This window comes from Alnus glutinosa, chromosome 11, assembly GCF_958979055.1.
Source record: "Alnus glutinosa chromosome 11, dhAlnGlut1.1, whole genome shotgun sequence".
Taxonomy (NCBI): domain Eukaryota; kingdom Viridiplantae; phylum Streptophyta; class Magnoliopsida; order Fagales; family Betulaceae; genus Alnus; species Alnus glutinosa.
In genome coordinates, this window is record NC_084896.1 from 5,966,611 (window position 1) to 5,988,983 (window position 22,373).

The 22,373-nt window shown below is 36.3% G+C and overlaps 1 protein-coding gene across 1 annotated transcript; it reads left to right on the plus strand.

The window, feature by feature from the left end:
• The first annotated feature begins 7,650 nt into the window (after nucleotides 1–7,650).
• LOC133881493 (uncharacterized) lies at nucleotides 7,651–19,583 on the plus strand. Its single transcript, XM_062320431.1, has 13 exons — nucleotides 7,651–7,999; nucleotides 11,058–12,168; nucleotides 12,952–13,149; nucleotides 13,246–13,472; nucleotides 13,802–13,876; nucleotides 14,081–14,152; nucleotides 14,236–14,334; nucleotides 14,465–14,536; nucleotides 14,611–14,725; nucleotides 15,806–15,874; nucleotides 16,228–16,570; nucleotides 18,533–18,659; nucleotides 18,964–19,583. The coding sequence occupies exons 1-13, from the start codon at nucleotides 7,862–7,864 to the stop codon at nucleotides 19,426–19,428; spliced, it is 3,111 nt and encodes a 1,036-aa protein (XP_062176415.1). The 5' UTR covers nucleotides 7,651–7,861; the 3' UTR covers nucleotides 19,429–19,583.
• Nucleotides 19,584–22,373: the final 2,790 nt, after the last annotated feature.

Consider the following 22,373-nt stretch of genomic DNA (forward strand, 5'->3'; position numbering starts at 1 on the left):
AACATAACTGCTACAGAAAGTTGGCTGCTCCCCACTAACACACAACTGCCCAACTTCTACTAACTAAAACATAAACTGACCCACTACTGGGCTACAACAGCCGAGTTTCATGTTCTAGGAACATGCGGAGTAGGAATAGGGAACTGCAAATTACAATATAAATGTAAAAGACACTAACAACCTTATAAACACCCTTGATTACAATAATGCCCCTGACCCAGCTGGTATGCACTCCCATCTGCCTGCTGCATAGTAGAAGACGTGGCATTCATCTAGCTTCTTGATCCCTGGTATCAAGCAAGTTGTCCGAATGCAGACCACTCCATCCTCGACTAAGAGCATTAGGGAAATTAGGGCAGAGGCACATAACACATTCCCGATCGCATTGATCTTCCTCTTCTTGTTGCTATTCGACGCGGCCTCGTCCTCCTCGGCATTCGATTCGGAGCCTTGCGAACTAAGCGGCGATTTTTGGGAGGGCAATCGGAGCACCAGCTTCAGCTTCTTCTCTTAGCGCTTCCTGTCCAATTCGTCTTCGTCGTCCTCCTCCTCCTCATGGCGGATCTCGTCGTCGTCGTCGAGGTTAGGGTTCCGGCAGATGGATTGCCGCAAAGGAGTAGGACCCAAGGCAGGGCCTTCCTTTCTTCTTCTTCTTCCTCTCCACCACCTTACCCATCTCTCTCTCTCTCTCTCTCTCTCTCTGTATCTCTCTCTGTGGCCAGAGTTGGATAAACAAACAGGGTATTATTTTTTTAAGGGGTGCGTTTGGCATTGCGATTTTGTAGAGAAGAAGTGCGATTTTAAATTAAATCGAAGAAAATAAACAGTTTGGAAACTGTTGTTTTAAAAAATTGTGATTTGAAAACACAGAAAAGTACTTATTTAAATCGCAGGCAATGTGGTGCTTTTTTAAAAATGGGGTATTTTAAAAAGCTAACCTACGATTTTAAAGGCCAACCTGCAATTTTGTTAAACGCTTAACTACATTTTTAAAAATCGTTTTTTTTTTTAAATCGCACATGTTAAATTCGTTATTTTAAAATCTCACTTTTTGAAATCGCAAACCCAAACGACACTTAATAAAAATATTATTTATTACAAAGGCGGCATGCGAGGCACGTGATGTTCGCACGGAGTTTCCTTACTTTGACACGCGTGTTGAGTAGAGAGAAAATGATAGAAATTTAGACGGCGTCGTTGGGATGGTGGAGTGGAGGGAGTAGGAGGAATCAAACCGTTTGTTACTTTTTTTTCTTTTTTCTTTTTTTGTAAGTAAACCATTTGTTACTTGTTACTTAACTAACAGCTCTTCCTTTTTTTTTTAGTAATCAAGTTAAGTTCATGTTCACATTTGATGCTTCATTTGTAAACTAAGTGCCTTTTAGGGTAATTAATAATTAATTGAGAATTTAATGATGTGATTGTGAAAATCAGCATTTTGATCAGTACGTGTAAAAAATAATAATCAAGGGCCGAATTTTTTGGACAAAAAATAACTATGATTTGTAGCTAATTCTTATAAACTAGTCTAATAAATTAAGGACATAAATTTCTTACAAACTGGTGTAAGAAAATTTCTACAAACAAACTTCTAATAGTGGCACGTGTTTCTTGCATGTGGGAATCACAAGTTTTTTTAATTGCATATGCTTCTCATATGCTTTTTTTATAGTTTAAATGACACATGTTGCTATTATAGGCTAATTTTGTATGAAATTTATGTTCATAAATTAACATGTGTTCCTTTTTATTAATACTATTCAAAAAAAAAAAAAATGAGAATCACATGTTATTAAAAAAATATGTGTTTCTCACATGCTAAGGAGTACATATCACTTTATGAGACTGTTTGTAGCTAATTTTTATCCGATTTTTATTGCCATATCATTCAAATTATATGACAATTATATAACAGTATACTAAATTACATTATTCATTACTTAATAATGACTTTGAAAATAGTGTACATTTCATTATATATATATATATATATATTAAAAAAGAAGGTATTTTCAAAACCATTACTAAACGAGGCCCAGTCACATATGATTTTATTATTTTGTTTTCTCTAGCATGTTAGATTGTATTAAAAGAAATAGAAATTATATGTGTCAAATCTATCTAAGACAACGTCTTTGAATTGTCTGTAGTACTATGGTGTAGAAGTCATTTAGTAGTAAGTTTCTCCAAATTAGATTTTGAGTTATCTCAAAGTAGTTTATTTGTATTATGAGTTCATATCATATTCCATTTCTTTGTAATTCTCTTATTTATAGACGTTAGTAATTAATAAAAATGAAGTAGAATTAATCTTAAACCTTATGTTTGAAAAGGTTTAGGTTTCCTTATAATCTAAAAGTTCCAGGTTCTCAGAATCTAAGGTCTAGGTTTCCTCAAAACCTAATAATCTATCATGTTATGTGTTTGCAAAACCATTTACGTAACAGTGGCCTTCATATAAAAATGCTGTCTATATAGGCTTTTCAGAAAAATTTGGGGTGTGCAACGTCCCACTACCCTTCAACGTAGGTTCGTCCATGCCCACATCAACTCAGTTCAATAAAATAAAATGGAACAAAATACACTAATAATAAAAATAAATGAGTAACACTACTTTTTAATTTTATCACACTTATTTTACATTGGCTGATGTTATGTATTTTAAGTGGTTTATTTTTTGTAGAGGTGTAATTCTGAGCCGGTTATAACCAGCCGAGAAATCGTATCCGGGTAATCGGAAAACAGGGAAACCGGTTTTGTACTTGGTTATTTGTAATCAGGCACCCGGAGCTGATTATTCAGTTTTTAGGCACCTGGTTATAACCGGGTAACTGGCTCCAGGTATATATATATATAATTAAATTGGCAGTGCTTGCCGTGTTTGGCAACGCACAGACCAATACAGAATCGTGCTATGTAAGGAAAAAATCTAGAAAAAACGTGATATGGCAGACTGATTGGCAATTTTTGACACGACCCGCGAACCCGACACGAACACGACACGGGAAAATAGGGTTTGGGTTAAATAATCGGGTTCGGGTCATAATCGGGTTGACCCGATTATGACCCGGTTAAATTAGACCCGATTTTTTTTTTTTTTTTTTTTTTTTAAAAAAAAAAAAAAAAAGCAAAAGGGCAACCCTATGCGCAGATGCCCGCATCTTTTCTTTTCCCTTCAGTGCCTTCACCTTCTTCACGCGGCACGCCTATCGCCGGGGATCTGAGCTTCGGGATCTTGTAGTCTTGCTGTTGGAGATCATTAGCGGCAGGCACGCCATCGACGTGAACTACAGCCCACCCTCGGTGGTCGACTGGGCGATGCCGTTGATCAAGTACGGCAAATTCGTCGAAATCTGCAATCGCCGAATCGGTTCTCGCCGAGAACTTCTCGGATCCAACTGTCCAAGCCCAGTCGAACCTGCTCTACCTCATGTCCTCCGTCCGCGTGGCCTGTGGGATGAGGCAGTGCCGGTGAGCAGTGGCTAGTGAGCTAGTGAGCAGGCGTTAACAGAGTTGCAAAACGTCTCCGTTGGGTTCGTGTCGTGTAACCCGATTCGTTATTGGGTCGTGTTCGATTTTGCAATTATGACCCGATTAATAATCGGGTCGGGTTCGTGTTGAACACGATTATGTAATCGGGTCAGCCGGGTCGACACAAACCCGACCCGCTGACTCGAATTGCCAACCCATTGGCAGTGTTTGAACAACGCGCCCCTCTGCCGGGTGATATGACGCTTTGACCGACTTTCCCTCAAAAGATTAATTTTTTTTTTATTCCAAATCTACCCTCATATCACCTACACCTCTTCTCTCTTCACCATACCCCTCACAAATCTCTTAAGACTATTCTCTCTTCACATATTTTCCTTCTTTCATTCAGCTTCAATTTTTCCTTCTTTTCTCGCCATTTTTGTTTGACCTCAAACCTCATCTCTGGCTCAAGTACTAGATATATCTCCCACCCTCTCTTTTTTGTTGGTGTTTTCTCATTCCTTAGGAATCTCCTATCTCCCATAGGCACAGGCCTGTCATTTCAAATGTTGGAAATGGCAGAGAAAAAATCCAAGGAAAAATGGAAAATCGAGCGACGGTTTTCGAAGCATATCTCAGGATTCTCTCACAGAAAACCGGTACAGATAACCGATTTTACCCGGGGTAACCAAGTAACCCCCGGTTACCCGGTTAACCAGGGTACCCGGTTTCGGTCCCCGTTGCTGAGATCCCAGAGCCGATTCCCGATATTGGCCAATAACCGGAAACCGATCCCAAGTTTACATCCCTAATTTTTTTGTTTATTTTGCTCCTTTTGCCAGAAAAAATATTGAAAGCTTTCCAACCAATATTGACGAAAACCTTCAATTTAAAATGTGATATATTTTCAACCACTAAGTGCAAAAAATTATTAAACTTTATAGGCTATTTCCATATCTCTTTTTGAAAGCATTTCTCTTGAGTCTCTCCTCCTTACATCTGTTATTGTCGGTCTAGCAAAAACCATTAGTGGGCTTAAATTGATCATTTTCGGAGAATTATATACTCTTCATGAACATGCTTTTTATTTGATAGGTAACATTGATGAAGCTATTGTAAAGGCTACAAACTTAACTTATAAATTGACATTAAATCTTTGTGTATTCACCCTTATTCCTACCCCATAGGTGAAAGAAAAGATAAGATAAAGAAAATTAAAGCGGGATAATAAAATGGAGACATGAAATTTTACGTGGTTTGATTTATGGTTTACGTCCACATAATAAAGCTCAAATGGTTATATTATGCTCTTATTTTTCTTTATAGAAATTGTACAATAAAGTTGCTTATTTATAATTGAATGAGGTCATGAATACAATAGTTACATAATCAATATGTGAGTCATGAAAATTATGAGAGTTACATAATCGGTATGTAACATATGATAATTATGAGAGTAATGCATGGGATTTACATAATCAATATGTAATGTATAAAAATTATGAGAGTAAATAATACATTAATAACATGGTATACTCCTTTCTCTTTGCTTTATTTTGTAATGACATGTCAAAGATCCATGTATTGCTATATTTTAATAGGGTAATTCATAGTAAATCCGTTTTAAATTTTTTGGAGAAATTACATTTACCCTATTCAACACGCTATTACTAGAACATGAATTGCCTGTATTCCTGATTGTATTTGTCAAGTTGTTGTTTCAGATATTCCATCTCTGGTTTTATAGAGCTTTTTAGGCTCTGGTTGATTTACATTTTACCAATGAAATCATTAATATTTCTTAAAAAAAAAAAAAAAAAAAAACTTCAAATGTTTAAATTTTTGTAGTGTCCCAAATTATTAGTGGGATTAAAATGTCTCCATTCCACGACCTAAAATACAACAATATCCCCAATCTACAATTTCCTGATTTTTAGAATATTTTGTTTTTTCATATATATATATATATATATATATATATATATATATATATATATATATATATATATATATATATATATATATATATATATATATATATTTGGTTCTTGTCATTTTGAGCGGAGAAATGGGATATTACAAACTTGCAACTCTATTGGTAAATTGGGAGGAGAATTGGAATGAATTTGGATTATGAAAGAATACTAGAAAAATCAATAATTTCCAGAACAATAATATTTGTCTTTTGCCCCCCCCACCCCCCAAAAAATAAAAAAAAACATGGAAAATGATCAAAACACTCGCAATGTACAACACCAAGGCACCCTAATGTGCCTTGGTGTTGTGCTATTGTTGTGCACAAAGAATGCAATGATCACTCTCCAAAAAACATTTATCTATTTTCACATGAGAAATGATCAAAACACTCACAATGCACAATAATGACACAACACCAAGGCACATTGGGGTGGGGCCCACACATTGGGTCTCACCCCAATGTGCCTTGGTGTTGTGCACAAAGAGTGTAAGGATCACTCCCCATTCAGTGAGTTGATACACACAACATTATCTAGAGATTGTGTGTATATATATATATATATATATATATATATATATATATATATATATTCTCAATACAAATATAAGAAGTTTCTCCAAATTTTCCTCTTATCTTCTCAAATTATCATCTTATTTGTAGTGTTTCTCAAAATTTTAAGTAATGTTCCCTGCTATTCTACCGGCCCTTTTAGTTATTTCACCTATTAGGATTTTCTTTTAAATTTTAACGGAAGAAGTAAAAATGACAAAACTCCCATTCATAAGTTAAAGAATTCAAAAAAAGGGACCCACGGCCTGACATTGGGTCAGTTTATTTTTTGTAAAAAAATTATATAAGGGCATAGTTGTTTTTTTAATAAATTCCATGGGGTTATAAAATATATTTTCCATCGCATGACGTGTTAGTTCACTGAAAAAAATTTACAATAGGGATAATTGAAAATTTGAAATGAGTTGGTACAATAGTAGGGAATATTGAATCTTTTTAAAGCTTAAGAGAACATTACAAATATGGTGATAGTTTGATGGAAATAAATATAGTTTTTCCAAATAATGCCATTGGTAGATAAAAGATGATAGTCAAAGACAAATTAGTAATCAAAATGTTGATTACTGGTTAGAGGAAGTGAGAATAAGTAATGCTATAAACTACATATTTTAACTCCAAAAAAAAAAAAAAAAAAAAAATTAAACTTAAAAAAAAAAATAAAGGAAAAATGACACATAACTCTCTCAAACTACCACTTCATTGTCAATGTATCTTTCAAACTACCAATTGTATCAATCTCCCTTCCTAAACTACAAAAAAAATGTCAATGTCCTCCTAATGACAAAAATACCCTTCATCAAATTATTAAAATAAAATAAAAATACTAAAAAAATTATTAAAAAATATAAAATAACAAAAATTTATTCCTAAAAAAATTAATGTGTACTTTTTTTTTCGTTTGTTTATTTTATTTTAAAAAGAATAATTTCTAGTTATTTTTTTTCGTTTGATTTAATAAAAAAACTGGTTTTTATTTTTCATTGTTTTTATAATTTTCAGTTATTTTGTCATTTGATTTTTTTTTTTTTATATAAAAAAAATCATTCTTTTTTTCGTTTTTTATTTAATTTAGTTAATTTTTTTTATTATCTTTTTAATTTTTTAGTTTTAGTTTTAGTTTTTTTTTTTTTGAATTTATAAGGATATTTTCGTCTTATTCAAAAAAAAATTAGGGTCATTTTTGTCTTTTTGTAGGTCTTAGGGGTACATTGACATTTTTTGGTAGTTAGTTTGTGGGGTACATTGATATGACCTCTGAACTACAAAATGTATTAATATGACCTCTAAACAACCAAAGAATGTCAAAAAGATTAATTTTATCGAAATATTCATATAATACCCTTGTCACGTGTCATATATTCAATTAAAAAAAAATTAAAAATCAAGGAAAAATTAAAAATTTAAGAATCAGCCCAATTGAGTACTACGGGAAGCATTATTTTGTTTGTAATTTCATTTTCAAGAACTAGAAAAACAAGAACAAGAAAAACCCAAAAAAAAAAAAAAACGGAAATTCCTAACGGGCCGGTGACTGGGGCTAATGGTATGGAAATATGATGATAAGAGGAGGGTATTTTAGTCCTTAAGAACAGAAATTAAAAACATCGATCATTTTAAGCTTCAGGTTTCTGGTTACTGTCTCTGATCTCTATATCGTTCTTTCTTTTTTCTCGGAATCGTTCGATTTTCATAGAAACAGAGGCCAAAAGCGATAATTGAATACGTTCGGGTGCTTCGCAGGACTAACATTTCTGATGTGCACGCGCCCCGATTGGAGTTGACTCCATGCTCTGATCCGCGAGAGTCAGAACGCGATTGGGCGGTGCTGTTGAATCCACGCACATGGCGTCGGCGCCGAATGTGGATCTCTTCGATGCGTATTTCCGTCGGGCCGATTTGGACCGCGATGGTCGTATCAGTGGCGCCGAAGCCGTCGGCTTCTTCCAAGGCTCCGGTTTGCACAAGCAGGTTCTTGCGCAGGTAACGCTCTCTCTCTCTTTCTCTATGAGTGTTTGGTTTAATTTGAATTGGTAGTGCTATGGATCGGATTGATTAGGAGTTTTAGTCTTTGAGTGGTCTAAGGTGTTAATGATAGCTTGGGGTTCCACGATTCTGTAATTGGTGCTAGGGTTTTTCGATGCTTAATTCGATTTTCGAATTCGCGGTGACAAATTGTGGCTTGCTTATAATGGATTTTTAGTACGTCTACGTTGTGCTTTGCTGTTCGGTGCGTTATTCAGTGAACTTTGTTGAACTGAGGTTTTGAGGGAGATTGTACTAGCAAGGGGGCCTAGAAATGTGATTTTCTTACATCGGTTTATGAGCGTTTCAGTTGGTAATGTGACAATGTAGAAGTGTAGAGTACAACACTCAGTTTGTGAATCATAATACCTGTGAACGATTTGAACTTATAATCGCTGGAAGATGATTGGTTCATAATGAGAGCGCGAATATTTATTTGGTATGAATTGTTATCTTTCTGGTTCCTAATAGTCTGAGTAACTTATATGCACAAGATGTGAGCAGGATAGTAAGTGAGATTGGATGTATAACAGTTATGAATTTTCAGTGGACTAGGAGCAGGACTGTTTTTTTCTTTTTCACTTTCACCTAAGCATTTCGAGAATGTTAACATTGGAATTATGTGTCACATACAGCTCATACAAACCTATAATTCATACAAACACTTTAAATCATGTCGTTCTCTTCTCGGGTAGAAAATTTGGATATGCATTGAGAGAATTAGAAATATAACAATCATGATACGTTATTACAATTATTATTATTATTTTAATTGGGAAAAATATATATTTGTGTCAATAGGTAAAGATTTCTTGTGGTCGAATTAAAACTTGGGAATTGCTGGGAGAATGTGCTTTGGGTCTTAATCGTTTTTGAGCAAGTGGCTTTGGAGGTTTATTATGGAAAGGAAGACCCTTTGGTGAAGGGCGGTGGGCTTAGAGTATGGGGTTGGTTGGGCTGATTGATGTACTTTGGAAGCGAGGAGATTATGTGGGGTTGGTCAGTGGAAAATTATAGCAATAGGGTGGCCCAAAAAAAAAGGTGTAGGAATAAGGTGTCTAAGGGCTTTGGCTATGGTTGCAGGGTGCATTTCAGGCATGATGTGTGGTGTGGCGAGTCTCCTTTTATAATATAGAAGAATCAAAATTTTAAATTAGCTGATTGTGAAGGTCCTTCTGTAGGTATCCTACATTGTAGCCCTAAATTTTGGAGGTCTCTTTACGATTGGGAAGCAGACCTGTGGTGAATTTTTTTGCATACTTTTTTAAAGGATCGATGTCTATGGGGTTGGAGAGGATATGCGAGGGTGGCAGAATGCTAACAGTAAAATATTCGAGGTTCAATCATATCATGAGGTACTTCTAGGATGGACCAAGAAGACTTGGAATTGGATAAGTTGTTCTCCTACATTTTTTTTTCTTTCTTTCTCTGTATTGAAAGCTACTCTTTACAAAGTTCTCATAGGGGCCAACTTGCTTAACAGAGAGCAAGTTGTGGTGAAGTGTATACGTGCAAGAGAGATGGAGTGTCCGAGGGTCGTCTCTTATTGCGTTTCTGGAGAATATAATGCTATTTCATTTTTTTTTTTTTTTTTGTTCTTGTGATGTAGTTAGGGATGTAATCGAGCCGAGCCGAGTCGAGTTTGAAGATTTCAAGACTGGCTCGTTTATGAGTCGAGCCTAAATAGTCGAGCTCGAATTCGAGCCGAGCTATAAATTACATGTTCAAGCTCGGCTCGTTTAAAACTCGGGCGAGCTCGAGCTCAAGCTCGAGTTCGTTTAAAATGACATTCGAGCCGAGCCGGGTTACTAGACAAGCTCGGCTCAACTAGAGCTCGATGTAAACTATTAAATTTTTTAATGAGTGATCAAAGCAGAATTCAAGCCCAAGGTTATGAACAACCTCTATGCATTTATTAATAACATAAATATATAATATGTAAGTATATAAGGCATATTATAAAATATATTATTGCATATTATAAAATATATTACATAACTATAGTTTATAAGTAACAAATTAATAATATGTTATTATATATAACTACAGAGTATAAACAATGGTATATGTATAATGTGAACAAATAGTAAGTCTAATATATTCTATATAACTAAGTAACTATAATATAAGTATAATATATAACTATTGTTAACCATGTGTGATGTGATATATGTGTTTATATATATATGCTAACTATGTAATATTGTTATATTGTTATATACTAACTATTAATAACTTAATATGTTAATTTAACATACTAAATATTGTTATCAAAGTATTATAATTAATATGTAATACTATATATATTATACTATGTTTACTATTTACTAATATATATGTAAGATATGAACGAGCTAACGAGTCGAACTAACGAGTCGGGCGAGCGATCTGGTCGAGCTTTAAACGAGTTGAGCTCGCGAGCCCCTATCGAGTTTTGTCGAGCGAGTCGGGTATGTATCACTTACTAATCGAGCGGGTTTCAACAGTAACGATCGAGTTTCAACAGTATCGAGCTCGAGTTCGGATCGGGCTAAACCGAGCGGGTATCGAGCGGGCTGTCGAACGGACTGGCTTATTTACATCCCTAGATGTAGTGTATATGTGCAAGAGAGTTGCAGATTCCTTATGTCAATGAAATGGGTCTTAAAGAGTTGGCATGGGAAGTTTGGGGATTAAAAATGTACAATAGCTTGGGGTGATGTGCCATGCGACAGAATGGCCCATGAAATATGTCATTTCTTTTTTTTTTTTCCCGGAGTGTTTTTGTTTATTTGCAGGAGTCGTGTTTTCTTAGTCCACTTAATTTCTTAGATTTTCTTTACCTTAAACCTAAGTGCTTGCCAGCTCTTTAGGGATTTGTCTTTCTATGTGCTTCTTGTGTACATGGGTTGCATCCCCCTTTGGCGCTTAACTTTCTGTTGAAGATAACAAAGACACAATTATGGATGGAATGAACTTGAGAAGTAGATGATTCATTCAGCTTTAGTTCATGGTGGCATCTCATCTTTATCTGCAGATATGGGCGATTGCCAACCAGAGCCAGAGTGGTTTTCTTGGTCGGGCAGAATTCTATAATGCCCTTAAACTTGTCACTGTGGCACAAAGTAAGCGAGACCTTACACCTGAAATTGTGAAGGCAGCATTATATGGCCCAGCTTCAGCTCAAATACCTGCACCACAGATCAATCTTACTGCCACCCCTGCACCTCAGTTCAATTCTTCTGTGGCTGCACCTACCCCTCAGGTTCGTGCTGTTACTCCAACGTCCTCACAAAATCTTGGGTTCAGCGGACCAAAGGTACCTTCAAATGCAGGTGTAAACCAGCAGCATTTTCCTTCGCAAGCAAGTCAGTTGATGAGGCCTCCACAAGCCATATCTGCTTCTGCTTCCCACACGACACAGGGTGCTAGCATTCAAGGATTACCTGGTGGAGGCACTGTGACTGGGCCTCGTCCTCAGAACATGAGCATCTCCAGTGATTGGGTAGGTGGAATGACAGGTGCAGCTTCACCAGGAACTTCCTCACAAGTACCAGTCAGTGGGATAAGTCCCTCAACAGCTCGTGACGAATTTGGGCTGGAAACAGCTGGATCAACTGCTGCACTGCCACCTAAACCACAAGCAACATCTGGAATAAAGCCATCAGGACCAGCTAAGGATTCTAAACCATTGAATGTATCTGGAAATGGGTTTGCTTTTGACTCAATTTTTGAAGGTGATGTTTTTTCTGCTACCTCATCTCAACCAAAGCAAGATTCTTCTGCACATACAATTTCTCCAGGCAATTTGCAGGCCTCATCAACAATTGTTCCAGTATCTGCTGGGACTAATCCTTCTGTTAGGCCAAGCGCACTTGATTCTTTGCAGAGTTCACTTACAAGGCAACCTAGTGCTCAGCTTCAGCAGGCCCAGTCACTTGAGAATCAGAACCACAAGGTCCCAGCTGGAATACCACTTGGAGCTGAGAATTCTGCTTCCAGTCAGTCCCAGCTGGTATGGCCTAGGATGACTCAGACTGATTTTCAGAGGTACTCTAAAGTGTTTGTGGAAGTAGACAAAGACAGAGATGGGAAAATCACTGGTGAAGAAGCCCGGAATTTATTTCTGAGTTGGCGATTGCCTAGAGGTAGAACTATATTTTCGTTATGTAATTTATCTCTGGGCTTTATGCCATTTACTAAATCGGCAATGCGGTTTATCAAAGTTTGCTGTTTATCGTATGTTTTTTAGTTTGAGTCCAAATTAGTTACAATCATTTAATGCTTCCGTTATCCATATCTCTTAGCTTAGGTTGCTGTGGATTATTATTTTGCTGTGTTTCCCTGTTGAACTTCCTACTGATATGTTGATTCATACAATTTAGTTTATGGCTTGAAGCTCCGAATTTCCCAATAGAATAACCCAGATCATCTGATATATGACTTTAGTGTAGGAGGAGCTTGCCTACTGGGTCACCTATTGTGTGTTTTATGTGCTGTAGAATCTCTTCAGTGGTTACAACCATCAGATGTTCGAAGCCCACATGAATTTGCGCCACCTCCATCATATTAGACTACTTGTATTAGATGGCTGATTATCATGTACCAAATAAAGCTATTGATGTTGCTATTTTCAATTTTCAACTTGATAGAAATGGAGTATTTTATTTATACAAGTTTCCATGTTAATTGGATTCCAAAGATTGGGCTGGGAAAACTTTTGTTTGATATCGTTTTAATTCTAATTTTAATAGTGTATTTTGTTCCTCTCCTCTGCAAATAGTGAACATAGCCATAGCGCTGATCTAAAGCTAGATCACGTTTGTTGCTCTAATTTCTTCGACATATTTCATGCAGATAATTTCTTCATGGCAGCTTTTAATCCCATGATGATATTGTTCTCACCATTATATATTGTTTATATTTGTCAGAGGTCTTAAAGCAGGTGTGGGACTTATCTGATCAGGATAATGATAGCATGCTTTCTCTCAGGGAGTTCTGTACTGCTCTGTATTTGATGGAGCGGTATAGAGAAGGACGTCCTCTTCCAGCAGTGCTCCCAAACAGCATTGTGTTTGATTTACCTTCCCCTGGCCAAACCATGCCCGGAGCATGGCGACCTACATCTGGTACTCTTCCACACTATGAATCATTTAGTTTATATCAACTAGCACAATTTGTTGAAACTCAGCCCCTATATTTATTTATTTATTTTTTGATTAAAGGTTTTCAACAACCGCAAGGGATTCCTTCGGGTGCTCGGCACATAACAGCTGCTGGTGCAGCAAGGCCTCCAAGGCCAGTTGCTGTCCCTCAGACTGAAGGGTCACAGGCCAATCAGCAGAAGTCAAAAGTACCAGTGTTGGAGCAAGACCTTGTAAATCAGCTCAGTACAGAGGAGCAGAACTCGCTCAACTTAAAGTTCAAAGAAGCGACAGAGGCTGATAAAAAGGCACTTATCTATCTCTGTTTCTTGCATCACTTCTTTTCTTGAGCCATTTTACCATTTATATATATTCATTCTTCCTATTCGAAGGCCTACATCAAGGTAATATTAAACCTCCTGTTGTGACATTGAACTTCATAATATTAGTTGGCAATGATTAGCCACCTTAAAGATAGTCATCTCTGGATGTGTTTAGGGCATGGCTTGGTTCAGTCTTGAGCAATCTCTTTTCCATTTTCAGCTGGCAGCTTTTCTATTTTTACCAGGATGCTATGATCCTCTTCCCTTTAAGCGTGCTGAGCATCCTTCTGACCGGATCCTTTTTGTCTTTGTAGGTAGAAGAACTGGAGAAAGAAATTTTAGAATCTAGACAGAAAATTGAGTTTTTCCGTGTTAAAATGCAGGAACTTGTGAGTATTTAATGTTCTTTCTACATAAAAAAGTCCACTTAGTGTGGTCATCTTCTTGTTTGTAAACCATTTCTTTTTCCCTGGACAGACTCCCTGATTGCGATCTAAATTAAGCTGGATCAACTTTGTAAAGATATCATGTTTCTTACTTTCAACATTATATATGCTTATTTTCCCTAAATTTCTTTTTCAATTTGGTGCAAGGTTCTATACAAGAGCAGATGTGACAATCGCCTTAATGAGATTACAGAAAGAACATCTTCTGATAAACGTGAGGTATATTTTGGATGCAGTGCTTGTATATATTTCCTCATCTTTCTTCTATATTTTGTTCTCAATGAACAGTATCTGTGCTTCAGGTCGAGTCCCTGGCCAAGAAATATGAAGAGAAATACAAACAATCTGGAGATGTAGCCTCCAAGTTAACTATTGAAGAAGCAACATTTCGTGATTTACAGGTGTCTGCTACTTCTTTTCATGATTGACCTATAAGGGGCATTCCATTGGTCATTCAAGTATTAAAAATGTGTCATTATGCTGTCATTTCTGTTAGATTTATGTTAAAAAATCTTCTGCTATTTATTTTAGGAGAAAAAAATGGAGCTATATCAGGCAATTGTCAAGATGGAACAAGATGGTACTGCTGATGGTGTTCTTCAGGTATGTCTTAACAAATGTGGTCCCATGCAGGTCTTCTGAGAACTTTCTAAGTCCATTTGCAACTGAAATTTCAGGTTCGTGCTGATCGTATCCAATCGGATCTTGATGAGCTGATGAAAGCTGTAAACGAACGTTGTAAGAAGTATGGATTACGGACAAAACCAATAACATTGACTGAGCTTCCCTTTGGTAAGTTTCTGTCATGCTTTCCCCATGTTTTTTATTCCCTTTACCCAATTAGGCAGTCTCCAGTCATCTTCCACATTTTTAGCTTTTTTATGTGGCATGCACAGGACATTTTATCATATCTTTCTCTTTCATTTTTTGAGGATGAAAAGTATTTGTTAACCTCATTACCCATGGGGAATTATTGCTGGAATCACGTTTCAGTATAAGTGACATAAGTGGGCAAATCCTTTGACACTATAGGATATTAGTATATAGCTCTAATTGAAACCTTTGAGAAAGCAATTTCAATAATAGAATACTTGTGCTTGAAGTTGAAATTGTAAATGGATAAAGAAGGATTGGTAGAAAATTAAGACTTATGGCAAACATTTTTTTTTATGAGAAAAATTTGGGCTTATGTGACTTATGGCAAACATTTTTTTTCATTAACTTACCTAGAATTTTCAAAACTTTTCTTTAGCTTTTCCCAAGCTTTTTCTGAAGCAATTTTATAATGTAGAATGCAACCTTTTAGAGAGGGTCCTTTAACATTTGTCTTTATTTATTTATTATTGTCCCTCAAAACCAGTTGAATCCTTTTTGGATTGCTTGTAAGTAACTTTGTGCACTTGTCAATGAAACTTTTCACACATACAACTCATTGGTTGTTTTTTTCTTTTTTTTTTTCTTTCCATAAACACGGAAAAAAACAATACCTTTACAGGGGATGGAAATTATTCCTATTTGTAACTGATAAAAGCTTTCTTCCTGTTTAATAAGTGCAACTTATTAATTGCCATCTCCCCTTTTGCTTGTGAAATAGTAAACAACATAACAAGGCTATATTATGATTATTGAGAAGAAATGGTGTTGTATGATTGGACATTGCTGCCCAAATCATTATATATTTTTCCTCTGGGCTTCAGTTGATTTAATCCCAGTGTACTACTATTCATCCTTTTGGGGTTGTCCTGGGTTTGCCTTCCGTGTTTATTACATTTTTACTGCTTGAAGTTTGTAGTTGAGGCTCTATCACATTCCGGTTACCTAAAGGATTTATTTATTTATTTATTTTATTATTATTATTATTGTTATTTTTAGGCTGGCAACCTGGCATCCAGGAAGGTGCTGCTGACTGGGATGAAGATTGGGATAAGTTTGAAGATGAAGGTATGCAAAAATGATTCCATATAGGATTGAGGTGGTCTTTACTTTTTAACTTGAAAGAGTTCTTGGTGAGGCATGTTAAGTGATATTCATCTTTTAGGTTACCAATCATTCATTGCTACATGATAGTACATGAGAATAGTGATTTCAGTATTTATTCAATGACAATGATCATTCACATTTTGGTACTGCTCGTTTGTCAATGATGTAATGCAGTATGGTTGTGGCTGTAAACCAGAGGTGATAATGGTTTTATATATGATGCATGCGGTGGTTCTGTGACTTCGGTCCTTAAGAATCTTGAACGGGGGGATGTAATATTTGTGTTGGCTCATCCATAATTTTTCAATTTTCAGGCTTCACTTTTGTCAAGGATCTTACTCTTGATGTCCAAAACGTCATAGCACCGCCAAAGGAGAAATTTAAATCAGTTAGGAATGAGAAGGCCTCTACAGCGGAGAGTCCAACAGCTGCTTCTTCACCTTATGTTGATGCTAAGTCGGAAAAGCCTCAGATTATGGATGAACAGGCTGTTGAAAATGGATCAGCATATAACAAAGGTGAAGATGACTCGGCAAAAAGTGCTGCTAGTAGTCCAGCGATGAGGAGTGCTATTGAAAGTCCAAGAGAATTTCCAGATTCTAACTTTGACAAGGCTTTAGGTGCAGATTCCTCACCCCGTGATAAAGATTATCAAAGGTATTCTTCTAGGATTTCTATATTATAGTTTTCCATGTAGTAAATTTTGCTTGGTTGACACCTCTTGATGCAACAAACCTGGTTTCGACATTATCAAAGATGTATTTTATTTTTGATTTGTCCGTAGAGAGATTTGTATTTGTTTCTTTTGAAGTTATTATTTCCTCATTCCCTGTTGATTCATGATGCATTTTACTCAACAATGTATCATATTGTTCTTATCAATAATGGACATACGTCAACTACTGATAGCATAAATGGTTTTTTTTTTTTAAAAAAAATGCTAGACCATTTCTTTCAATAACATGTATTTAGAGAAGGATCAAAATTTCCCTCCAAACTGGGTTGGAGGTCCAACCCAGTCTAATAAATTGCCATCTCTCCCTTTACCATGTGCTTCTCACACATTCCTTTAATATTCTTAACAGAGTCCCTCTTCTGTTAACTTCTTCTAACTTTTAAAATTCCATCTCTCTCAAATATTGTACCAAGAGTTTCTCCTCAGGCATTCGTCTCCCTTCTATCTCTCTCAGACATGGCCTGAGATTCATCTCCCTTGTCTCTCAAACATTCCGCTAGTGCATTCACATAAACCACTTTGGTCAGTTAAGATTTGTTAATTTTGGTCCCCTTCTACAAATAAAAGAACGAAAAAAGAAAAAAGAGTTAGACCCCCGTGTCATCCCCTCCCCTGTTTTTGCAAGCCAAAGCCCCCTCCCCTGTCGTTTCCCCTGCAGCGCCACAACACCGAGTGAGAGAGAGAGAGAGCTGAAAATCTGTGGGGTTTGAGAGTGAAGCTGTTCGAAGAGGAAGAGGCAAAAGATAACCATGGTAAAAATTTTAGAGATTTGTTCATATTCCTTTTATTATTATTATTATGACGAGGAACTCCTAAGGCATGTCCACTTCGTTCACTCACCATTGTCGGATAAACTTCGGACTTGTGCATGGCACCCCCTCCACACGAATCAAGTAATAATCCGGTTTCGCCAGCAGGCCGGCCCCAAAGAATTGTTTGCATTCATGGGGATTCAAACCTTAGACCTGATGGAAATGCCACCAAGACCAAGGCCTTTACCACTTGAGCCAACCCCGTGGGGTTAATATTTGTTCATATTCTTGCAAGCCCATTCAATTTAAAGTTTAGTTTTTCAGTTTCGATGGTGAATTTTTTTAGTCCCTTTGGTTGTTGGAAGATTTCATTTTGGGTTGTGGGCGTTTTGAGTAGGTGACAGAAATGTGTCGAATTTTGGTTCCGTGTTGAAAGAATTCTTGGTGGGTAGCAGTTTGGTTGAAGTGGTGGCTGGTTTAGTTGGGTTTTGTTTTGGGTTGAGGCTGAATGAGTGGTGGCCTGTCTAGGATGTATTTTCAATGGAAGGAAGGGATTGTGGGTTGTTGGTGACCAATTGAGGGCAGTTTTCTTTGGGTTAGTTTTGATATTGGGTGAGTAGCCAAACTTTTTGAGGGGCTTCAGCTGATGATGTTCAGCCGTGCGTGGAGGAGGTGATTTTTTATTGGGATTTTGTTTGTTTGAGATGTTTAGTAGTTTGATTTTTGTGGAATCGACTGTGTTGTTTTCCTTTGGGGATTTTGTGTTGATGCTGCTGAAAACGTTGAGGGGAAAAAAAAATGATTTTTGGGTTGGGTTTCGGTTTTTATTTCTAATGATTGCTATAAACGGTGACATCCAGAAGTACATATGGGTGAAGCACATATACATGTGATGACTGTGCTCATGTCTGTATAAATGATATTGTCATCTTCAATACCCCATTTTCATGTCAAATGGTAAGTCATTAATCGGTTCTTTTGTTGCCCCTTCTATGCTTTAAGTTTAGTAGCCCCTTTAAAACACCAATTTATATCTTGGTTAAATTGAAATGTTTTCTCTTGGTTGGCCCCTCCACTTGATGTAATCTGTATAATCTATATACCTATGTTTAAATGATACATTTTGTGCAGTGATCATGGTGGCACTGGGTCTCTGTTTTCTGGTGATAAGAGTTTTGATGAACCACCTTGGGGAACTTTTGACACTAATGATGATGTTGACTCAGTGTGGGGCTTTAATGCAATTAGTACTTCCAAGGTATGCAAATTCTACACCATATTTATTGAATACTCTATTTAACACAACTTGCCATGCAAGGACATGGGGATGTATACAGAAGCTCCCAATTCCTTAAAAAAGTTATAGCTTGATGTACTTTTGCATTATTTTTTCCTTTACTCTTGATAGGCAGCAACTCAACTGGTAGTACAAAACGTTTTTATTCTACAGCCTTGTCAATAGAAGCTGTTGAACTTTATGTTTTGGTCATTAGTATGCTGGGTTCTTAGTCAATATGCTGATTTAAAAATGCCTTGTCTAACATAAATCATTAATTGCGTAGGAAACCGATCAAGAAAGAAATGGAGATAACTATTTCTTTGGATCTGGGGGCTTTGGTCTGAACCCTATCAGAACGGGAGCGCCAAACTTTGGTCTAGACCCTATCAGAACAGAGTCACCCCAGGCAGGTGGTTTTTTCCAGAAGAAGAGTGCATTTAGTTTCGATGATTCCGTTCCTAGCACGCCACTCTTCAGTTCAAACAATTCCCCACATAAGTACGACGCGCCAGGGCCCTCTTTCGACAACTTCTCAAGATTTGATTCTTTCAGCACACAAGACTCTGGATTTTTTGCCCCGAGGGAAACAATAGCACGATTTGATTCCGTTCACAGCAGTAAAGACTTTGATCAGGGTCATGGATTCCCATCCTTTGATGACTCGGATCCTTTTGGATCCGGGCCGTTTAGAACGTCGCTGGAGAGTCAAACTCCTAGAAGAACCTCTGATAATTGGAGTGCATTCTAGCTTGGTGGTTCTGCACCCTTATCTGTATGTTTCTGCCTCAAAATCTTCCTGAGCGCTGTTTTTTCCATGATATGCTATACTGGGAGTGGTTTGTCTTGGTATAAATTTAGTTTACAACCACCGAGTGTTTGTAATGTATTTTTTGTTTTTCTCCTTGTGTATCTTCCCCTCCTCCCTTTTTTTTTTTTTTTTTTGGTCTCCTTTCAATTGTTTTTCCTTCCATTTATTTTTTTTCTAGCTTGTTGGGTTGATTTTTTTTTTTTTTTTTTTTTTTACCTGTTATTTGGCAGTCTCAAGTCCCTGTTAGAAGGAATATCCGAAGTATTTTTTTATAACACATATTGAGGAGCATGTTCTTGTCATCAAGGAGTTAAATCTGAGTCTTGAATAAGATTTTTGGTTGCTGATTTGAGCCGTCATAAACTTCAACCCATCTGATAGGTTATAAAAATTGAACGGACATTGCATATTTGGAATTCGCACGATATTTTGATGTAAAAAAGAAACAAATAATTGTAGAGTTGGACCTCTCCCTAAACAGTTGCAGCTATTTTGATGCTCGTACACTTACTTTTAAGTATGTAATTGGGGCATATGAGTTTCTGATGACCCTTTCAACTTCGTTGTCTTTCTGCCATCTCCGCCGCTAGCAATTTTGACTCCCAATGCGATTGGCTTATTGATTCTGTTGTAAGAGATGCTCTCCTCATTTTGAGGAACGTTTCCTGTTGGTCTTGTCTCCAAAACTCATCACAACCATTCTTTATTAAAAATCACATTTTTATTTGACGTGATAGTTTTATTTAAGTATTGATTCAATGACCGGTTGAAATTGTCACATCAGTGTTATGAGATAATTGTAAGATAAAAATGTGAATTTTAGCATTGCTAGTATTCGCTCTCCCTCCCGAGAGTTGTGGTGTGCTAAGTAACCCAAAGCCTCCGTGATCTTGTAGCTGGCTTTGTTTTTGTTCTTTTCTTTATTTTCCATGTTTCGCTTTCTTCCTTGTGTTTGTTTTTCCTTGCTCTTACTTGCAGGAAAAAAAGAAAAAAGAAAAAAATTGCTTTTGCGCCACCTGTACCTTATCGAGTACAATGACAATCTTTTGGAATCTCTCGGTCCCAAAAGAAAAAAATGTAGTGCCCACAAAGCTTAAAGTTGATTGGGCATGAAAGAATTGAATAATACAAATTTTAGATAGAATTTACTATTCAAAACCGGTTTAGAAACTTACTATTAACCACCTTATTTGATCTACTTTGCCTTGTTTACCGCACCCTAATTTCTCTATAAATATCATCTAATGTAATACAATTTTTTTTGTTTTTTTGAAGCTTCAATTCAATACACTTTGCTCTCTCTCTCTCTCTCTCTCTCTCTCTCTCTCTCTCATACAAACATAAGGGTTTCGAAGGTAGGAGCTTGGATGCCCTTCTGTTGCCCAAGTTTATGCCTTCCCTCACTTGCGTGAAAATCAGTGTGCTTTTTTCTCTGTGGGAGTTTTACATGCATTCTTGCGTAAGGGGAAGGGGAACCATCTAGGATGGTGGTTTAATGGCCCAAGAAAATTTTCAAAGTAGTTAGGTACACACTAAGATATGGGTTAAATTACCACAATGACTATCACGCCTAATTAGTGTAAACCACCTTGGTTCCTATTGATGTCCTAGTAAAATTGTGTCAGGTTATGACTCAGTTAGATTTGAGGGAGCATGTGCAGTTTCTACCGTCTAAGCCTATCATGTACGGTTCTCAGCGAGTAGGTGCTACTATAGTCACGCCCAACTAGAATTGTCACAATTGGTCTCCTTGCTTGCCCTTTTGAATAAAAAATAAAAAGAAAGAAAGGGGAAGGTGAAAAGGGGGTCTATGATTTGAATTGGTTACATTAGTCTTTAGGATTTTTGAGGCATTTGATCACTCAATCTAAGATTTTCTTCTGAGTGTGTGTCAAGGACCATTCAGTAAAATTAACCGTAGATGTCCTTATGCTTTGATATTTTAGGTTTAAAACACTGAAGTTGATGGCTCTGTCATATCCAATAAAATTTTGATATGTGTAATTGAGTCAATACCAATTATTTCGCACATCATTTAAAAATACCACATTAGAAAAAACAAAAAGAGAAGAGAAAGAGAGAGAGAGTTTTTACTAAGAATGGTTCAACCATCTCTAACCACTAGGGTTGGCTCAATATATCGGTAGGTCACTTAGACCATTGCCTATGACCACCAAATGGAAGCAAAAAGTAAATAAATAAATATATATATATATATATATATATATATATATATATATATCGTGGCCAATGAAAATTGTGAGCGCATCTTATCTCCCATCGTGAAGAAGTTTTAACACTTTGTAACCTATGTATTCTCTTTGCGATAGTTTTATATTTTGACCCTTCATTTCTATGCATGTGAGAGATATAGAGTTTATAACAATAGAATCAGCAAAAACTTAAATAGTAATTTTGCATCTCATATAATAAGAAGAACGAATTTTAAAGGGAAAAAAATTAACATAGAAATCAAATAAATATTATTTAATTGAATTTTTAAATATAATAAAAAGTCTAACTTAAAATTATCGCCTTAATTCTCAAAATTTATTGAGCCTGCCAACCATCTCTCTCTCTCTCTCCTTTTCCTTTTTCATTCTTTTTCTTAGGTTTCCTTTTTGTTGTTTTTTATGTGTTATTTTTTAAATAATATGGTAAAATTAATTGATGCTGACTCAACAACATGTACACGTGGCCATCAACCTACGTATCAATACTCACCTTTAACAAAATCTAACAAAGGAAATGATTTGACAATGATACATACCTTAAGAAGTAATTTATTGGGATTTAAATCCCAAAGAATGATTTTGATAAAAAAAAAAAAGTCAATAAAATAAATAACACTTAATTTAAAAGGTGTCAAGATAGGACACAAACTT

Bases quoted from the DNA above. Each gene is read 5' to 3' on its own strand.
- LOC133881493 (XM_062320431.1), top strand. From the start codon at position 7,862: ATGGCGTCGGCGCCGAATGTGGATCTCTTCGATGCGTATTTCCGTCGG. The intron at 12,169-12,951 runs GTAGAACTATAT...TATATTTGTCAG, and splicing joins GAGTTGGCGATTGCCTAGAG to AGGTCTTAAAGCAGGTGTGG. The intron at 18,660-18,963 runs GTATGCAAATTC...TTAATTGCGTAG, and splicing joins ATGCAATTAGTACTTCCAAG to GAAACCGATCAAGAAAGAAA.